This window comes from Apodemus sylvaticus, chromosome 5, assembly GCF_947179515.1.
Source record: "Apodemus sylvaticus chromosome 5, mApoSyl1.1, whole genome shotgun sequence".
Classification (NCBI taxonomy): domain Eukaryota; kingdom Metazoa; phylum Chordata; class Mammalia; order Rodentia; family Muridae; genus Apodemus; species Apodemus sylvaticus.
Genome location: NC_067476.1, coordinates 20,374,408 through 20,393,618, shown reverse-complemented (window position 1 = coordinate 20,393,618; position 19,211 = coordinate 20,374,408). Strand labels below are relative to the sequence as shown.

Sequence of the window (19,211 nt, the reverse complement as noted above, 5' to 3'; positions counted from 1 at the left end):
TCCACTCTTTAGACAAGAGCTATTCAGGGTTAAATATTTTGAGATGGGTCGTGGCCCTCTCGCTCAATTGTGGGCCATGTTTAACCTCTGGAAATGCTCTCTATAGATCCTCTCTCCCCTTTTCTTTTGGGTATTTCAGATAATGTCATCCCTGTTGGGTCCTGGGAGCCTCTTGCTTTCCTGTCACCTGGGACTTTTTGGTGACTATGCCCACCCAGTTCCCCATCCTTCATTGCTACAAACCTCTGTTCAATTTCCTGAACTGTATAAATCTCCCTGTCTCCCCCCACACCTGACTGCAACCCCATTTTTCTTTCCCCTCTTCAGTTCCTCCAGAGTCCCCCCACCCTCTACTTCCCATCATCATTTCTCCCCTTCTAAGTAGGACTGAAGCATCCATACCCCATAAAAAGAACAACAAACCAGCCTTCCCCCCAGTGCTCCCATGTACTAGACCACCAACCAAGAAATACTCATGGAGGGACCCATAGTCCCAGCTGCATATGTAGCAGAGGATGGCCTCATCTGGCATCAATGGGAGGAGAGACCCTTGATCTGATGAAGACTTGATGCTCCAGCATAGGGGAATACTAGGATGGCCAGGCAGCAATGTTTGGGTGGGTAAAGAGCCTCCTCATAGAACCAGAGGGAGGAGGGATGGCATGGAGGGGTTGTGGAATCTGGGAAGTGGAATAACATTTGAAATATAAATAAATAAAACAACCAATCTTAAGAGAGAGAGAGAGAGAGAGAGAGAGAGAGAGAGAGAGAGAGAGAGATTTCTCCATTGAAAATCTCTTTATCTCTTTCAATTGGGTTAATTGGGTTTGACATCTAATTTTTTTATTTCTTTCTATATTTTGAATTTTAGTCCTCTATCAGATATAGGGTTGGTGAAGATCTTTTCCCATTCTGTAGGCTGCTGTTTTGTCCTATTGATAGTGTCCTTATCCTTGTAAAAACATTTCAGTTTTATGAGGTCTCATTTATTAGTTGTTGGTCTTAATGCCTGAGCTATTGGTATACTGTTCAAGAATTTGTCTTCTGTGTAATTTCCTACTTTCTATTATATTATATTTTGTTTGGTTGATTTTATGACATGAATTTATTAAGCTGTTCAGGAAGTAGTGTGCAGAATATTCTGGTGGTATTTTAGAATTCTAATTTTTTTGTAGTCACTTCAGATATGTACAGTGAATTTAATTTAGATTTTTTCTAGTTCCAAATTTTAGTTTTTGTAATTATTCATGATTAAATTCAATGCCAATAAGAATGGACTTACTGTCATTACTTTGAGTTTAGTGAAGACTTTGAATGGAGTCATTTATTATCACTTCATATTGCTTAGTTATGACATGTGGATTTTTGTGGATATAGGCCCCCCTATTGGGATAGTTCATCTATCTTAGTTGCTATGAAGCAATATTACCACAACATCTCTTGAAAAGGAAAACGTTTAACTTAGACTGATTTGCAGTTGCACAGGTTTAGTCCATTATCATCATAGCAAGAAGCATGCAGGCAGACATGTTTCTAGCGAAGGAGTCGAGAATTCTACATCTTGATCCACAGGCAGCAGAAAGAGACTACCTCACTAGGCATAGCATCAGCACATGTGAAATCGCAAATCCTACCTCTTGCACAGTGACACACTTCTTCCAACATGGACACACCCCCTAATAGCACCACTCCATATGGGTCAATTATTCAAACACATGAGTCTATGAAGGGCGCATTTTTATTCAAACCACCACACCATTATTTTCATAATGTGACGACAAAGTAAAAAGAGGTTGCTTATGTTAATCATAATGATGCATAAAAGTTGAACCTGTGACATTTATATTGCTGTTACTAGAACATAGATGGTATAAAAAGAGAAATAGAAAGAAAACTACTTTTTCTTTCCATAATTTCCTGGATAATTTCTATTCACAATCCACTTTAATTCTCAGGGATTTTTGGAAAGAAGTATGACCATGAATTATTTAACATTGGCTTGACTCTTATACAGGACTACATGAATCAAAGACCTCACAATTACTGTCAAATTCTGAACTTAGAGAGTAAAAGTGGAAAGTGAACTCAGACTTTGTAATTATCATGTATATTAATACTGCTTCTCCAAAACTAAGACAAACAAGCAAGTTTCTCTCTTCCTGGAGGTCCAGACCTTAAACATGAGACTCATATAAACTGAGATGTACCAACCTTAGAATTGAGTTTATGGAATGATTTGCAACAAATATTCTTATGCAGATGACTTTTTTCTACTTTAAAAATCATTAGAAACATAGTTGCAAAAAGTCCAAAACATTATCATAAGGCATGGGAAAAATGAAAGCAGAGGAGAATGAGAGAGTGACTGATACTAGTCTTTAATATGACATTTTCATTCTGATCTTTTTTGTGTAGAAAATAAGAGCACTACTTACCCACAGCAGGGGACTCAAATGAAACCCCGGTGAAGGCCAGCTTTCATCTCAGAATGGGGCAGTTCCAGGTGTCTCCCCCTAGTGCACATATATCCTGTATTAGCTTTGAAATGTTTTTCAGATCACCAAAGCTGCTCAGTGAGGTATATGTGAGGATGAAGCTGCCATTGTATGGCCAGACTGAGATAAAAAGCAAACGGTTATGCTTCATTTGATGGCTCAGTTATCATATTCAAGTTTGTTTATTTTAATGTAACTTATCTTATTTAGTTTTTCCTTGATTTAATTTCTAAATGCAAACAAATTTTAGTATATTATACTTATTTTGTTCTTATCACATTCTTCCCCTGCTCTTCTTTTCTGTTCTGTCTCTTTCCTATTGCTTCATTTTTGGCTCAGTAGATCTTATAGATATAATAAAAATAAATGAGAGTTCCAGGGTCATGAAAATAAAGCAGGAATGGGGTTGCCCTTGGAAATGTGCTTTGCTATGAGAGAATCACATTGCCTAGACCACTATGATGATATCATGAAATAGAATAATAGAAGGGATAGTTACTATGTATAGTGTGATGGGGATCCTGAAAGAAGGAACAAGCTAATTAGTATTGGAGTAGAATTGAACTTTCTTACTTAGCTAGGTCTTTATGTATGTGCTTAGTGTTAAGATTAGTTTTTGGACTGCCCACAAGTTTTATGGTCTCACTTTAGTGAATAAATAAATGATCTTCCCTATATCCTCACCAGTAATTGTTGTTATGCTTCCTTTAAAAATATTATTTACTTTTAAATTTGCATTTATTTTTATGCAATATATTTTTACCATATTTTGTCCTCTCACCAAATCCTTGCAGATCTTCTACATTTCCTTAGGAGCCTAACCTCACGGTCTGTCTTTTTTTCTAAAGACACACAACCAACTAAATATTCAAATAATGAAATGAAAAATTGTAGTCATCAAGCAAGTAAGCAAACAAACAAATAAATAAATAGGAAAATCAAAATAACCAACCAAGCAAGCAAACATAAAACCAAACAAGACAGAAATTATTAAATCAGTCGAAAATTGGAGTCCACTTGGTGTTGGACAAATATTCTCAGGCACAGGGCCTTTCCTGGAGCATAAATTAGTTAGTGATTAAATCCAGTGTCACGCCATTGGAGAAAGCTCATATTTTCATTTCCCATCAAGTATCAGTTGCAAATACCTCCTTCATTATGGTGGGATTTTGACTATCTCCTATTTTCAATAAGGAACTTTTACTGATTTGCACCTGTGAACATCTTGTGCTTTATTGCTGTTATGTTTTCCCTATCAATTTCAATAGTTTGTTTTTGTATGAAGATATTTGATCTAATTTCAATAGAGGAAGGACACAGGCAGAGGAACAGCATTAATTTATTGCTATAACCTTCGCTCTTTAATTTTTTCACATTGTTGAATGTTAATTTATTTAAAGATTATAAATTTTGAAAAATTTTGTTCTTATTAATATATTATTTTCAAATGAATAACATAGCTTTTAAACATGTGGTATGAGGAAAATGTAAGCATTCTATTATTAAAATATTTGTTACAAATGTTAGTGTAATATGCAATCATTTATATTCAAAGAGAGATAGTGATTTCTCTGGATACTAAACATTAGTAATAATCTTAATTGTTATTGAAAGTTTGCTCCTTCTTACTTTTAGGGATTAAACAATGTTATTGCTATAGACTTCGATTATAGAGAAGAATTTATATATTGGATTGATTCAAGCAGACCCAATGGAAGTCGTATAAACAGAATGTGTCTAAATGGAAGTGATATCAAGGTAACTATATATAGGGAGAATTACTGAATACTTCATTGGTATTATTGAATAGTAAATAACACCTTACTTAATAGAAATCAATGTAGAGCATTTTAGCTTGGATTCATTTTTACACCTTAACTTTTTGAATTATTAAAATTTTAAATAATAAATAAAATATTTTATTTTTATGTTCCATTTTTATTATTTCTGGGTATTTGATAAGATTTTTAACTTTAACAAACAATGGAGTGTTGGCTGAAATTTTTGCGCTGCTGAAATTTACTTAGTTGGAAATATTTTAATTACATGTGTACAATTATTAATGTTTTTATTTCCTTATAATTAAATACATGTTATATTCTAGATATGATCTACTTAGTACCACTTTACTGTTATCCTAAGCTTTAAATAAAAATATTTCTTGGGTGTTCATGCTGCAAGAAATATTATATGGAAGTTATTAAGGGCTTGAGAAATGACTCAGATACTAAGAGCACTTGATGCTCTTGAAAAGAACCCATTTCTTTCTTTTTTAATTTCATTGGTTATTACATTTCAAATGTTACCGCCTCCCCAGTTAAATCTCCACGCCCTCTTCCACCTACCTGCTTCTGTGAAGGTGCTCTCCAACTCCCCCACCCCCTCCTGCCTCAGCACCCTAGCATTCCTATACGCTGGGTCAGTTGGGTCAACAAGCCTCCACAGGACCATTGATCCCCTCCCATCAATTCCAGATAAGGTAATCCTTTGCTACATATGCATCTAGAGCTATAGGTCCCTCATTGTGGAAAAGGACCCAGTTTTAATTTCTAACACCCACATAAGATGGCCCACGATGGTCTGTAATTCTTGTTCTGAGGTCAGAAAGCTCTATTCTGACTTCTGTTACCAAGCATGCAAATGGCTGCATGATAGACAGTGCACATACTGACATTTGTACCTATAAACAAACAAACAATAAATAAATAATACTGTTTTTAAAGGCTTGTGAATAATAGGACTATAGGAGCAGGTTGCTTAGCAGGACAATTGGTATAGTTACAAGAATGAGCAGATTTTTGTTCTCTGATAAATTTTTAAAGTCTGCATCAAATTTATGAAACTCGATGTATTATACGACTGTTTTGATAATGTCTACTTTTATATTTGGAAAATACTTTTATAAAAAGTTACATTTCTATCAATGTACAGCTCTTCTTCTGTTGTTACCTTAAACTAGTTCATTGATGTTCATTGGAACAGGAATGTCAATTTTAAAATTTGGAATTTGGATGAAAGCTGGAGCAAATATGTCTTGTAGTCAAAACACAAGGCAGTATCACAGCAACCTCAAACCCTCCAGCTTCTCTATGTCATTACTATTGGCTGCTTAAACAAAGATGACTCCAAAACTTCATTATTTCTTGGTCTCTGATTGTATAATGATCCTCTATGATTCAAATCTTTTCCTTTCCTATAGTCATAAAGTTCTAAGAATTTAAATACTTATCATATGTAACATGAATTACTTAAACATAAAAAAAGCATGCATCTTTATACCTAAACCCAAACACCTTAAGAATTTTACCGGTTGGAATCAGAAGCTAAACTCTTGTATTTATAATTGGTTATGTTCAAACACAGTACACAGTCCCGATTCTTAATATAATACTGCACAGATCAAAAGGATTTGTGAGAATGGGGAGAATATTACTAAAGCTATAATGACATCTGATAAAAATAAATATTAATAAAGGTTTGTATGCATATGTGATAGAAATTTTTCCCAGCATTTGAGAAGATAAACACATAAACTCTAATGAAATGAGGTCACCAACTATGCATCTACGTAGAATCGATTTATTTGAATTAATTTCTATAGGCATATATGTAACTTCTAGAAGACTAAATATACATTGGATAATTCTTTTAAATAAGTAATGTATGGTGGTAAATTGTTCTCTTCTTTATCTAAATTTAATTTCTTCAGTTTAAATGGAATTCTGTATCTCAATTAAAATCAAGAAACAATTGCTTGATTCTTATTGAAGCCATTTATATTTTTCACTTTCTAAATTCTTATTTTGTTAGGTAGTGCATAACACTGCTGTCCCTAATGCACTTGCTGTTGATTGGATTGGCAAAAACCTCTATTGGTCTGACACAGAGAAAAGGATAATTGAAGTATCCAAACTCAATGGTTTGTACCCTACTGTACTTGTGAGCCAAAGGCTGAAGTTTCCCAGGGACCTGTCTTTAGATCCACGAGCCGGGTTTGTAAAACTGTTAAAAATCCTAAATCTTTAGACTAGTCTCATTGTGATGAACTCTCTTGGCTGTTAATATGAAAATTAATGGAATATATGAATGTATATAACTTTTTACAATTCACCTTAGTAAACATGGCCATAGCAGTCCAAGCGATATACTTAAAATCTATTTAAGATATCTGCTTTCCAAATATATGAAAAATAGCTTTTTTTCCCAAAGAAGTCAATGAAATGAACACAACAAAGAGACTTAATTGATGTTGATGCCTCAAACTATGGAAAAGGTAAGAAGACCCTGAACGTGTTCACTTAGTCTAAGCTGTAAACAGTACAACCGTTACTCTTAAAGCAGGAGACACATTTGGTAGATAGCAAATGAGATTGCATCATCAAATGAATTCAAGAGGAAAAGCAGAGTACCCTGGGAAAGATTAGTTGTGGAGCATGAGAATGGGGAGCACAGCTGGGCAGTGGTGGCACAGGCCTTTAATCCCAGTACTTGGGAGGCAGATTTCTGAGGCTGAGCCCAGCCTTGTCTACAGAGTGAGTTCCAGGACACCTAGGGCTACACAGAGAAACCCTGTCTCAAAAAAAAAAAAAAAAACCAGAGAGAGAGAGAGAGAGAGAGAGAGAGAGAGAGAGAATGGGGAGCACATTGAAGATCTTTTTGAGCATCAGCATCAGGGCACATCCATCAACGTGTCAAAGCTCTATGGTGAGGGAGAAATCTATACAGTGTGACCATTTTTCTTTACTTCCAATTATGTTCTTTTGGTACATATAGAACCCGCAACTTTCAATTTTTATACTATAATGTAGCATGATTGCAGGCTCAAAATTACTTCTATAGTTCAATCTACTTAACATGCAGATTAAAATAACAAATTTAGAGTAAATGGGTTACGTTAAAATAGGACACCTTCTGAGAAGCCAGCAGAAGTTTAGTGGAAATTCAATTTCCAAAGTATGTATTCAGAAGTCACTGTAGTAATCATACTTTAGCCACCATTCAATTTTGGTTATTGCTAAATAGTATATCTCTGTTTTATATCTGTAATGTTTATAAGTGGAAAATAATGTCATAATACACAGGAGAGTTTAATTTTAAACATTAATTTAGCTGAAGATATGGAATCATAAAAGATTTGCACAGTATTGCTATTTCCAAAGGACTGTACACATTTCAACATTACTCTATGTAATAATTTATTATATTTTAAATTTTTCTTTACCATAGCAACATAATATTGAAAAGAATTTTAACCAAACCATTTATATATGAGTATTCTTATGAGTGTTTTAGTAAACATTTGTCAAATATTCTGAATTTAGCCTCTACTTGTATTCATTCATAAGTTTGTAGAGTGTTTCACTGCTTTGCCATTTTGACAGTAACTTTGTTTTCAGATGTCTCATTTGTTGTACTGCTTAGAAACTCAAACTGATTTGGCTTCTTTTTCTAAGCCATTGAAGATCCTTTTCTTCTAATGAGAGAAACAATACTGTTTTATAAATATAAACAGTATTTCAGAATTCCTTGTTTAAGAAGCAAACACTATTGATAGTCTGTTCTTCCTCCCAGAATATAGTTATTATGCCATAAACTAAACACAGTGTTGAGTGCTATTATTTCTCCCAGAATACAGTTATTACACCATAAACTAAACAGTGTTGACATTGACATAATTCTATAACTAAACTTGTCAATTAAAATAGTTAAGGAGATATTATTGTGGATATTATAAAGGACTCATATAATTTTTCATTTTGGATAATATTTAGATTATAATATCCATATACCATTTTATAAACAAGGAAATAAATAAAACTTTATCATGTTATGAAACAGAGCTACCTATTTTAATACCTACAATTCAATACTGTCAAATTTAACACAGTTCTCCTGGTTCTCCAGAAAGAGATAATAGGTAGTCTGGGTTTAGCAGTTGTAAGAAGAGCCTCAGTCAGAGAACTTATAAAATGCTGTGGGGTTCCAATTCAAAGACTCCACCTAAATTTATGAAGCTGTTCAATAAAAATATAATTAAGACCTTTTCATATTACATCACTGCTGTTATATGCATGGGATTTAATCTGCTATTCTGACTAGCCTGTTTTATGCAGAGGTGTGAATTCTTTCCTGTTGTTGCTGAGAGATAAGTCGAGAATTGTCCATGGGATCACTGAGCAGTTTAATGCAATGAAACTTTGAAACTTTGAAAAGGCATTTTGGCACTGTTTTCTAAATTTGCTTCTGAGAAAAATGTGATTATTTTTATGACTTTTCTTATACTACATATAAGAATATTCAATCTCAAACTAAGTTAAGTGACTTTCTCAGAATGATTTAGTGTGTACAGTATTAAACTGGGGCTTTAATTCAATATCCAGGCTGTAGTCCCACATTTTTCTACTGCATCATATTTGAGTTTTTAGTAATAAAATGACCATGACTTGAGAGTCTGTTTTCTATTAAACATTCAAACAATGGGGTGGGGGTAGCTAAAGACACACAAATCCTGCATATTCCCATCAGAACAGTTAAACGTTCTTTAATAAAGGAGTGCTTTAAACATGAATTTGTAATATACTACCTACATCATTGCAAATATGCCTTTTTATTTTAAAAAAGGACCTCGAACACGTTTTCCAGAGCTTTCTGTGAACTATAACTCTAGCTTCATACTTGATATCTAAAAATACATTTTTGTTCAGAAATTTTTCCAAATGATTTATTAACTGCTGAAATAATATCATGTATCATTCTGATGATGATATGACAAAGATACACCCTATGCACTACATCTATATCCATTAGTATTGATAAATGTGATGATAATGCAAATTATTTTATAATAATTATTCCATAGTTACATATTTTATCTTATGTCAGTTCTTCCCAAGACATGGGGAATATAGGAAGATACATATAATATAGGGAAATGAATGGCTTGTAGACCTACTGGGATGAGAATTTTCATAGCTTGTGTTTATCTACTTGAATAAAATCATTTTTTTCCAAGACCATCAGAAATATTTCCTATATGAAATATTTTCTAAATGTCTCTATGTAGACACCAAATACTAAACATTTAAGAATATAGAACGGCCTGTTTTGTAAATGCTTTATCTTTCCATCTAGAAATTGAATGTTTTTTAGCTTAAAGATCATAGTTTCTGTTATACTCACTGTGGACCAGGGAAATAAATGAGTAATTGGAGATACACAAAAGTGTGGGGTCAGAGCTATAAAGACACGTACCCATACCTCCTCAAAAACAGATATATCATTGAATTGGAAATGACCTACCTGTTTAAAAGAAATCACTGATGAAAAATGTTTGCTATGTGAAAATGACATGCCAAGTTAAAAATTAAATTTCTAATTTTGTGTAAAAAGCAAATAAATATTTCATTAAACTTGTAGTTACATAAAAACACTTCTCCTAGTACTTTTATAATTAGAAATAGTTGAATTCAATATATTTCTATTTAGGCATAATCCACAAGAAATGAGAATGAATGATTACTTTTAAAATTCAGATTTAGATATACAGTTAGAAAGAAGTTTCTATGTTATATAAATTTTTAAAAAAAAATCCTGCTATACTTATAATTTAATTCTTTTCAAACAACCATGTATTCAAGAGTAGATAATCAGTTGTTATAGTTATAACCAGATATTCTTTGGAATTTTTATCCATAATGTAATTACACAATAGATTTGTTATTTGACACTAATAATTTTCTTATGTGATCTTGGATAAAGATTGTTTATTATTTGGCACAATTTAGAATTATAAGCATTGTATTGATGAATTTATTCCCATATTAATTATGACAAACATTTTTACATAGGTAATTATACAGAGGCTCCATTGTAAAGGTAAAACACCCATTTTGCTTATTGAAAAGTTACTGACAAATTTGAAAAATACATTTTTACTAAATCTTATATATCTAAAGGAGAAGATGCTTTGCCTTCGAAATGTAACAGAGACGCTGTTAGGATCATTTATACTCAGTAGAATGGTACCTTCTTTGAATAGAGTAGAGATTTTCTTAATATTGTTAGGTCTAATGAGTGTTTCATTTTGGAAGTCAAGTGATGAGTGCAGCTGTCCAGCAGCCATGGATGATCTGGGTTTACCTAAAAGGGGCCTGGAAGTGAAAAAGAGGTAAGGGTGAGAGAAGAATGAAGCCAAGACAAGGTTCTGATCAAGGCTTCAAGTTTAATATTCAGCACTTCCTTTATATAGAGAAAGCTCACAGACCCATCCTTTGTTTCAACTAAATTATGTAGGAAAGCAAGGTCAGTGAGCAGTCTATTCCTCTAAGTTCCTCTGGGAACTTGCACATGCAACCAAGGCAGATGACATCACCTAGGTCTTTAAGGTTCATTGTGGCAAGCACTCAAGGTCTGTCCAGCCTGCTGAAGGCTGGGAAGGGTACAGATAAGTATAAACGAAATCCAAGATTATAATACAATTATGCAGGAACAATCTGATATAACAAGTCAAACCACTGGCTTGATAATATTAAAACAAAGACATTTATTCATATATGCTATATGTAAGCAGTTGCAAAATAATATTATTAGATGCTCACTAGCGTGCTTATTTTTATTCTAAATCTGTTTTAAGTATAAATACCTATACTTTTCATAATGGTATGAAAATTGAAGTTACTATTGGTTTTCTCAAGACTTGAAAATTTTTAGGCTCATAAAGATTAATTAAATCTAGATTCACATAGTCATGGGAAGGCTTGGAATTTGAATCAAAGCAACCTGTTTTTAGTGTGTACTTCCTTAAGACTCCACATATCACTTCTTTGACAAGATGTTAGTCTTCATCCTACAAGAGACTAGAGTCTTTATTCTAATTTTACCTCTACCATGAAAGACTAGGCATGTATCACACACACACACACACACACACACACATTACATATATATATATATATATATATATATATATATATATATATATAATGGAGACTCAACTTGCAACTCACCCTACTATAAAGGCCTGAAAAGGCAATATTTTATACCTCTTACACACTCACGATCTGTAATTAAGTCTTACTATGTCTTAAAAGTCTGAAAGAAATGGCAGCATTTCACAAGAAGTTTCTAAGCTAATTATTATAAAAATAAGTTTCAAGTCCAAGTAAAGGCAAATTTCCTTAAAAAAATTCCACCAATTATGATTCAATCTTTTATACTGTAATTTTCAAATAATTCTCCTTTTTTATTGAATATCATCTTCATTTACATTGCCAATGGTAAAACCATTCCCGATTTCCTCCCTCCCCAAAGATTCCCAGCCCTTCCTCCTACCCCCTGCCTCCACATATATGCCCCTCCACCTGACTCACTCCCACCTCCTCCCTCTTGATTTCCCTTTGTTGGGGCATTTATTGAGCCTTTACCTGACCAAGGTCCATCCTTCTCCTGATGCCCAAAAAGGTATTCCTCTGCCACATTTTGGGCTGGAACCATTTGTACCCCTTAGTTGATGGTTTAGTCCCTGGGAGTCCTTGCCATGTCCATGTGTATTGAATTTGCTTGTGAGGCCCTTTTAGGCAAGCATACATTTTCATTTTTCCTCTTTTTCCCTGTGCTTAGAGATAACTGTAACATAGTGTGGTATCAAAGAATTGCTTCACTATGTACTTCTATACCTATTTAAGTACTGTAGTATGGTCTGTTACCTATTTTCTGTTACTGACTTAAGGAGGATTATCTGATTGTGAGGAAAAGGACCTTACATCCTCGTGTATTGTTTAGCTATATCAGCAACAAATCAAAAATGATATTGTTTATTATTATGGCCCTAATCCTGTATAAATCTAAGGAAATAGATACTGTTGCTTGTTATGCATAACAGTAACAGAGATCATCCATTGTTCTCTTAGAGCCTCACAAGGATATATCTCTTTGAACCTACCCTGATCATATGAAATAGCACTAATCAAGAAATAAATTATGAAGAGCAGAGGAAACACTGTAAATGACACAATTTTTTGGAAAGAAACACAAGAAAGGGCACATGTCATGAGGAAGGTAGTGAAAGCCTGGATGCAGAAGCATTCAGTCATAACCTGGAACTGATTGGAACTAACTAGAAAGTTAATTGAATATAATTCTTTTAGAAAATTTAAGTATCATTTATGTATCCTTTTTGCTGTTCAGTATGTGGACTTGATTTTTCTTCTTGCACATGTTGGGGCAAGCTCTATCTTCCTGACAATCCAAGCTCTACATAGTTTTAAATTTTAATCATATACCACATTTTAAAAATTCTTATAGAGGGTGCTAGAGAGATGACTCAGAGGTTAAGAGCACTGACTGCTCTTCCAGAGGTCCTGAGTTCAAATCCCAGCAACTACATGGTGGCTCGTAACCATCTGTATTGAGATCTGACTCCCTCTTCTGGAGTGTCTGAAGACAGCTACAGTGTACTTACATATAACAATAAATAAATCTTTAAAATAACAATAAATAAATCTTTAAAAAATCATATAGTGTATCTTTACAAAATATTCTCGGTTATATGTCTTTCATATTGCTGAATTAAATGCATTGCTTATCTCTTTTTGTACTTCATAGCATACAGTATTGTTAACCTAGCCTGATTAGCTTTACTCACAAAAGTAGCAACATAAATTTTTTTGTTCTAACTTCAAATTCTGTCCCAGAACTTCTGATATTGTAGTTAAATCTGCCATGACATAGAAAGTGCAGTGAATAAAGACTTTCTTCTCATGTGTCATTAGATTTAAATGCCTGACAGATACATGTGCCTCTTACATGCTTGAGATGTAGCAATCGAGTCAATTTAAATTTTCTAATTTTTATCATGTATCAATAATTATACCCATATAGTTTTTATTAATGATAATGATAATGTCTATTCAAAGCTATGAAATGATGTTTGTAGTTTAAATATGTAAGAAGTCAAAATTGACAGTAGTTAGGTAGTACATGCGTGATACATGGATGGAACAAGAATTGGTTGTTTTTATCTTCTAACAGTATAGATACCTTTCACGATTTTACATTCATTAATTGTATGCATCTTAGATTTCAGGGGTATAAACTAATAATATGTATATGTGTAAAATAATCTGCTTTTGTATATTAACAAGAATATATATGTAATGTTTAAACAACACCCAAGCAGTATAAATGTTTTTTTTTGAAAAACAAAAAGTAAAAACAGTTTTCACTGAAGCCAGTCATGACACCCACAGTTCAGAGAGACACTAAGAATTAATTTGGAAACAGTGACACAAAAGGCAAATATTTTGTAATGTTTTACTTCAGCAGAGCAGTCAATGAAATAGCTATTGATTTTGTTTCCTAGGAATTTGTACTGGATTGATTGCTGTGAGTATCCTCACATTGGCCGTGTCGGAATGGATGGAACAAATCAAGGTGTTGTCATAGAAACCAAGATTTTTAGACCTATGGCGCTAACAATAGATTATGTCAACCATAGACTCTACTGGGCTGATGAAAATCACATTGAATTTAGCAACATGGATGGATCTCATAGACACAAAGGTTGGTTGAAAAGTATAAAAAGTCAGTATTTTCTAGTGCATAAAAATATTTATTTAAATATTTTTTCCTCAAACATATTTCTCAATTTAAGTTTAATAGAAATTTTGAAAGTATTAGTTTTCCACAATTATACTTTACTAAATAAACAAAGGGGAGATGGATTTCTAAATTAATATTTATATTTTTCTTACTGAATTGTCATAGAAAGATAACTTGATTAGGAATGTGAGTTTTTTGTTTCAGTCATGTCAATTTTAGTTTACTTTAAAAGTTGAAAGTAAGTACTTTTTATCAACAGTAAAGTAAGACTTCAAGGTCAAGTTAACATATACTATATATAGTTTTATACTGTAGCAACAACAACATAAAGATTTCACATCATCACAACACTCAATAAAGTGTGTGTGTGTATATATTAAATAGTACATATTCATACAAGTATCAAGCAAAATTCAATCTATTGTTTTTATTTTGTATAATGCATTCGTTTTAAAATTATGTGAAATAGGTAAAGGAATTTGATATAAGAGTAAATTATGAGCAGGAAAAATGAACATTAAGTAAAACTAGAGGAAAATGAATGAATTAAATTGAAGTAACATTTGAAAGGTCAAGCCTCCAAAAAAGGAGAGAAATATGAATAGCCATGATTCAGATAATGCAAACTAGAAATGACTGAGGTGAATTCTCAAAATGTTAGGAATGCATGTAAACATTTTTTTCCATTGAGAAAAGAAGCTGAAATTTTCCTGAATTAACATCACTTTGGTTATTTGATATTTTCATCTCTAAACATCTCCTAAAAACAAGAGATACAAAGGACCCAGTCCCTTGCTGCTATCTAATATAGTGTGATTTTTCTCTGTCCTTTAAGTTTAGAATAGAATCTAAGAGCCAAAGAAAGACATATAAAGGAAAACAAGGAAGATGCTTTTACTTGTCAGGTGAGATGGTGAAAATGTATGCTAGCATGAAGGCCTCAGAAGTCTGGAGCCATTTGAATCAAAAGAAAAGACAAAAATGTCCCAAAGTCTTAGCATCACTAATTTTGCCCAATGCCCTCTATGCTGATGTTTAAACAATTTCAACTTCCTAAGAAGTACTGCAGAGAAGAAGTTGTTGAATTCACTGCTATAACATAACACCATGATTAGATGAGCTTATGTATATGTAAGTTAAACGTTTCCAGTCCAACTGTGAACTTTCCCACTAGGGTGCAATTAGAGCAGTCAATCAGGTAATCTATAATTTGAAATGTCGATCACAACAAAACAAATCACAATTATACTTAGCCTTTAAAAGTTCTCTCTTCCAAAATGATCTAAAACAAATGTTCTTTTAGTCCTAGCTTGACAAGATTCAAAGGTTTATCTGTGACTATAAATCTAGGCCTATATTTTTTTTTATTTTTTATTGGTTATTTTATTTATTTATATTTCAATTGTTATTCCCTTCCTAGTTACCTGTCTACAAACCCAGTCACCTTTCCCTCCCCCTGTCTCTATGAAGGTGCACCCCTCCTTATATTTTAAATCCATTATATATGCTAGACTTCTGTAAACATATAAACCTATGATAAAATTTACTCTGTAGAAAACTACACAGGCTCTGCCAGAGCCTAACAAATACAGAGGCAATGCTCTCAGCCAACCATTAGACTGAGCATAAGGTCCCCAGTAGAGGAGTTAGAGAAGGGACTGAAGGAGCTAAAGGGGATTTGCAACCCCATAGGAAGAACCATATCAACCAACCAGATTCCCCAGAGCTCCCAGGGACTAAACTACCAACCAAAGAGTGCACATGACTCCAGCCACATATGTAGCAGACGATGGCCTTGTCAGGTATCAATGGGAGGAGAGGCCCTTGGTCTTATGAAGGCTTGATGCCCCAGTGTAAGGGAATGCCAGGGCGGGGAGGTAGGAATGGGTGGGTACATAGGAAATGCACCTTCATAAAAGCAGGGGGAAGAAGAATGGGATAGGAGGTTTCGGGGGGGGGGACCAGGAAAGGGGATAACATGTGAAATGTAAATAAAATACCCAATTAAAAAAAGCAGAGCCAGATGGTGGTGGCGCACGTCTGTAATCCCAGCACTTGGGAGGCAGAGGCAGGCAGATTTCTGAGTTCAAGGCCAGCCTGGTATACAGAGTGAGTTCCAGGACAGCCAGGGCTACACAGAGAAACCCTGTCTCAAAAAAGTCAAAAAGACAGAAAACAAAACAAAACAAAAAGCAGAAAAAGAAAACCACACAGAAGTATTTATTTTGTTGGGATATACTGAAAATATATTGCAGTATGAAATGTTTGCTTGCTCTTAGTCTGAACTGTGAACATTTGAATATTAAATATTTATTGGTAAAATACTAGATCTATTAGAAATTATTGACCGAATTCTCTCTGTGTTTGTACATATATAGATATATGTAAATATATGTTGTTGACTAATCCTCTGACAGATTTAATATGAAATAAAATGAACATTAACATTGTATCTTGCACTCATAAGACTGGTTGTGAGTATGGGTGAAAATACAATACAGCAGAGTGATACTGCATAAAAATATTTAGAAGTTTAATATTTGACTGAATGGTGTTACTAAGTTTAAAAAATATTTTAAAAATATCTAGAGGCTCAAATAGGGAGAGTGTTGAAGAGAAAAATGTGTTGCTCAATCAATCTTTCAGAAAAACTACTGTGGCACTTATTGAGTGACTTACTGCCAGTATCATGGTATAGGATAATATTTATCTGGTACATCTTAATGAGATGCTAACTGTAGTGAGCCTGAGTAATACCAACTTCACAGTCAGTTTGAGGAAAGATACATGTGCTGCATTGATAAAGATGAGTTTGATTGCTCTAGGCACTGGAAGGGTGTGCACATTTGAGGTATAAAATGATACTTCTTTATGATTTTGAGTGACATTTCTCTCTAACCACCTTTCCTTTTACACTGACAATCACTATCACTCTCAATTATTTATGTTGCTAAAATAGAAGGCAACCTCATCAGGAGAGGCATGTTAATCTAAAAAAGAAATGTGTGAGATGGGTAACCAAAGTTTCAGAACCACATTCTTTCATAAACCAACTTTTTTAAATGAGGGATCTTAATCCTTATATTCAGCTCTATGCTTTAAAACATGCCTGTTCCTCCAGGTTCATTCAATAAAATGAGTCAGGAAGTGAAGCATTCTGTATTATATATGTTGATTTGTGCATGAGATAGAATTTCAAGTTAAGTTTGGACTTAACTTGCTAGGTAGCTGAGGGTGGCCTTGAACTTTAAATGTTAGTGTCGATATCTGCAGATTACAGACTTAGGCCAACAGTCAGGGTGGCCACCAGTCAAGGCCACCAGATGGTCTTGGGGCCTTGAGCCCAGGGCATCATACATAGTAAGCAACCATTGTAATCACTACAATGCATTTCCCACAAGATAGATAGATAGATAGATAGATAGATAGATAGATAGATAGATAGATATAGATATAGATATAGATATAGATATAGATATAGATATAGATATAGATATAGATATAGATATAGATATAGATATAGATATTTGGTTCACAATCTCCTGTGGTTATTTTTTTATTTCTTTCCTTTGGACATTATACAAAATACTACAGAATACATCCAAGGCATACAGATGGCCAGCTTTGTCAGCCTGACTTTCTTCCTATTTACATTTATTAACAAACCCAACATTCCTTGAATCCTGATATTTCATAAGAGTTTACAATATCGTAAGAGTTTACAACATATTAATCAAAATGCTGGCCTAGAAATGTTAACATTTGATCATTTGCTCCTCTCTATGATCTACACACACACACGAACACACACACACATACACACACACACACACACACACACGCTCACACACACACACACATTTATATTCACCTAAGTATATATAATACAGTGCATTTATAATGATATTATTTTATAAAAGGATAAAATTAATTTGGATTATTTTATCAATTTATTTTACATTACATATTCATAAACTCATAAACATTTTTTTCAGATGCCTTCTAAGTCATCCATTCACCCATTCCACAATCAGTCACTGACCCTTTGTAAGATGCATTTATTCTAAACTTTGCAATTACAAAGATGAAATCCCTGTCTTCAAGTCAAATTTCAACGGGAAAAACTACATTGTAGGTAAAGGTCTGATTGTAGAAATGGAAACAGGTGTAGTGAAACCTTTGCAGTGAAGACAACTCTGGGTTCTGAAAGTCTCTAGCAGCCTTTCCAAGTGAGCAAGGATGGAGTGTTCTTTGTAGAGGAAATGGCTTGTGCAGAGTACAACGGAAACTTGAAACAGTGTGGCTGTTATATGATTTATTGATGGCTCAACAGGATAGAACAAGTAGATGATGACTCAGAAGAACAAAAAAAAAATTGATGTATTTTGACAAGCCTTATATACCTCGTAATTTGGTAGCCATCCTTTAGGTTGTAGGGAGCCATTGGTGGTGTTTAGTTTATAGATTGCTGTTATTAGTTTTGACAGCAGCATGGAAAATGAATGACCCTGGAAGGGCACCCAATTTAAACACTGTTAAAATACTTCAGGAGAAAATGCTTGAAGTGATTGTAGCTAGGCGAATAGGGATATCATGCCATAGTCAATACTAACTCATCAGCTAAATAGGATACATTAGCAAACTTAACAGTAGAAAGATTATGAATGTATATAATAGGTAGATGTTTTATATCATGATATTAAGTGACAGGAGAAAGTAGCCCCTCTGTGTTCTTCTTTTATTTATTCACTTTACATACTGCTCACTGACTTCTCTCCTGGTCATCCACTCCCATAATCCTTACCCTAGATCCTTCTCCTCAGGGAGGGTACCCCCCTGAGTATCCTACAACCTGGCACAAATTACATATAATATTGTATTTGATGTCTTTAAATTTATTTGTTTTTTTTTTAATTTGGCTTTGTGTGATCATGTTCTAAACCAGCTACCAGTGCACATTATCCATCTCTCATAAATATATTTATTCATTTAAGTCCTACTATGTTCAAGACTGAAGACGCTTCTATAATCACCCCATCAGGTGCCATGAAATCCTTTAACATCAATGCTGTTACTTCAGAGATTAAATAATTAGCACAAAATCAAATAGTTCATAAG

At 33.7% G+C, this 19,211-nt stretch overlaps 1 protein-coding gene across 1 annotated transcript in view; it reads left to right on the top strand.

The window, feature by feature from the left end:
• The window catches only part of Lrp1b (LDL receptor related protein 1B), a 1,719,438-nt gene that overhangs the window by 1,481,133 nt on the left and 219,094 nt on the right, over positions 1 to 19,211 (top strand). The window contains exons 58-60 of the mRNA XM_052181021.1: positions 4,131 to 4,253; positions 6,306 to 6,487; positions 13,855 to 14,054. Of these exons, the coding sequence (XP_052036981.1) occupies positions 4,131 to 4,253; positions 6,306 to 6,487; positions 13,855 to 14,054 (505 nt within the window). The remainder of the gene's footprint in view (positions 1 to 4,130; positions 4,254 to 6,305; positions 6,488 to 13,854; positions 14,055 to 19,211) is intronic.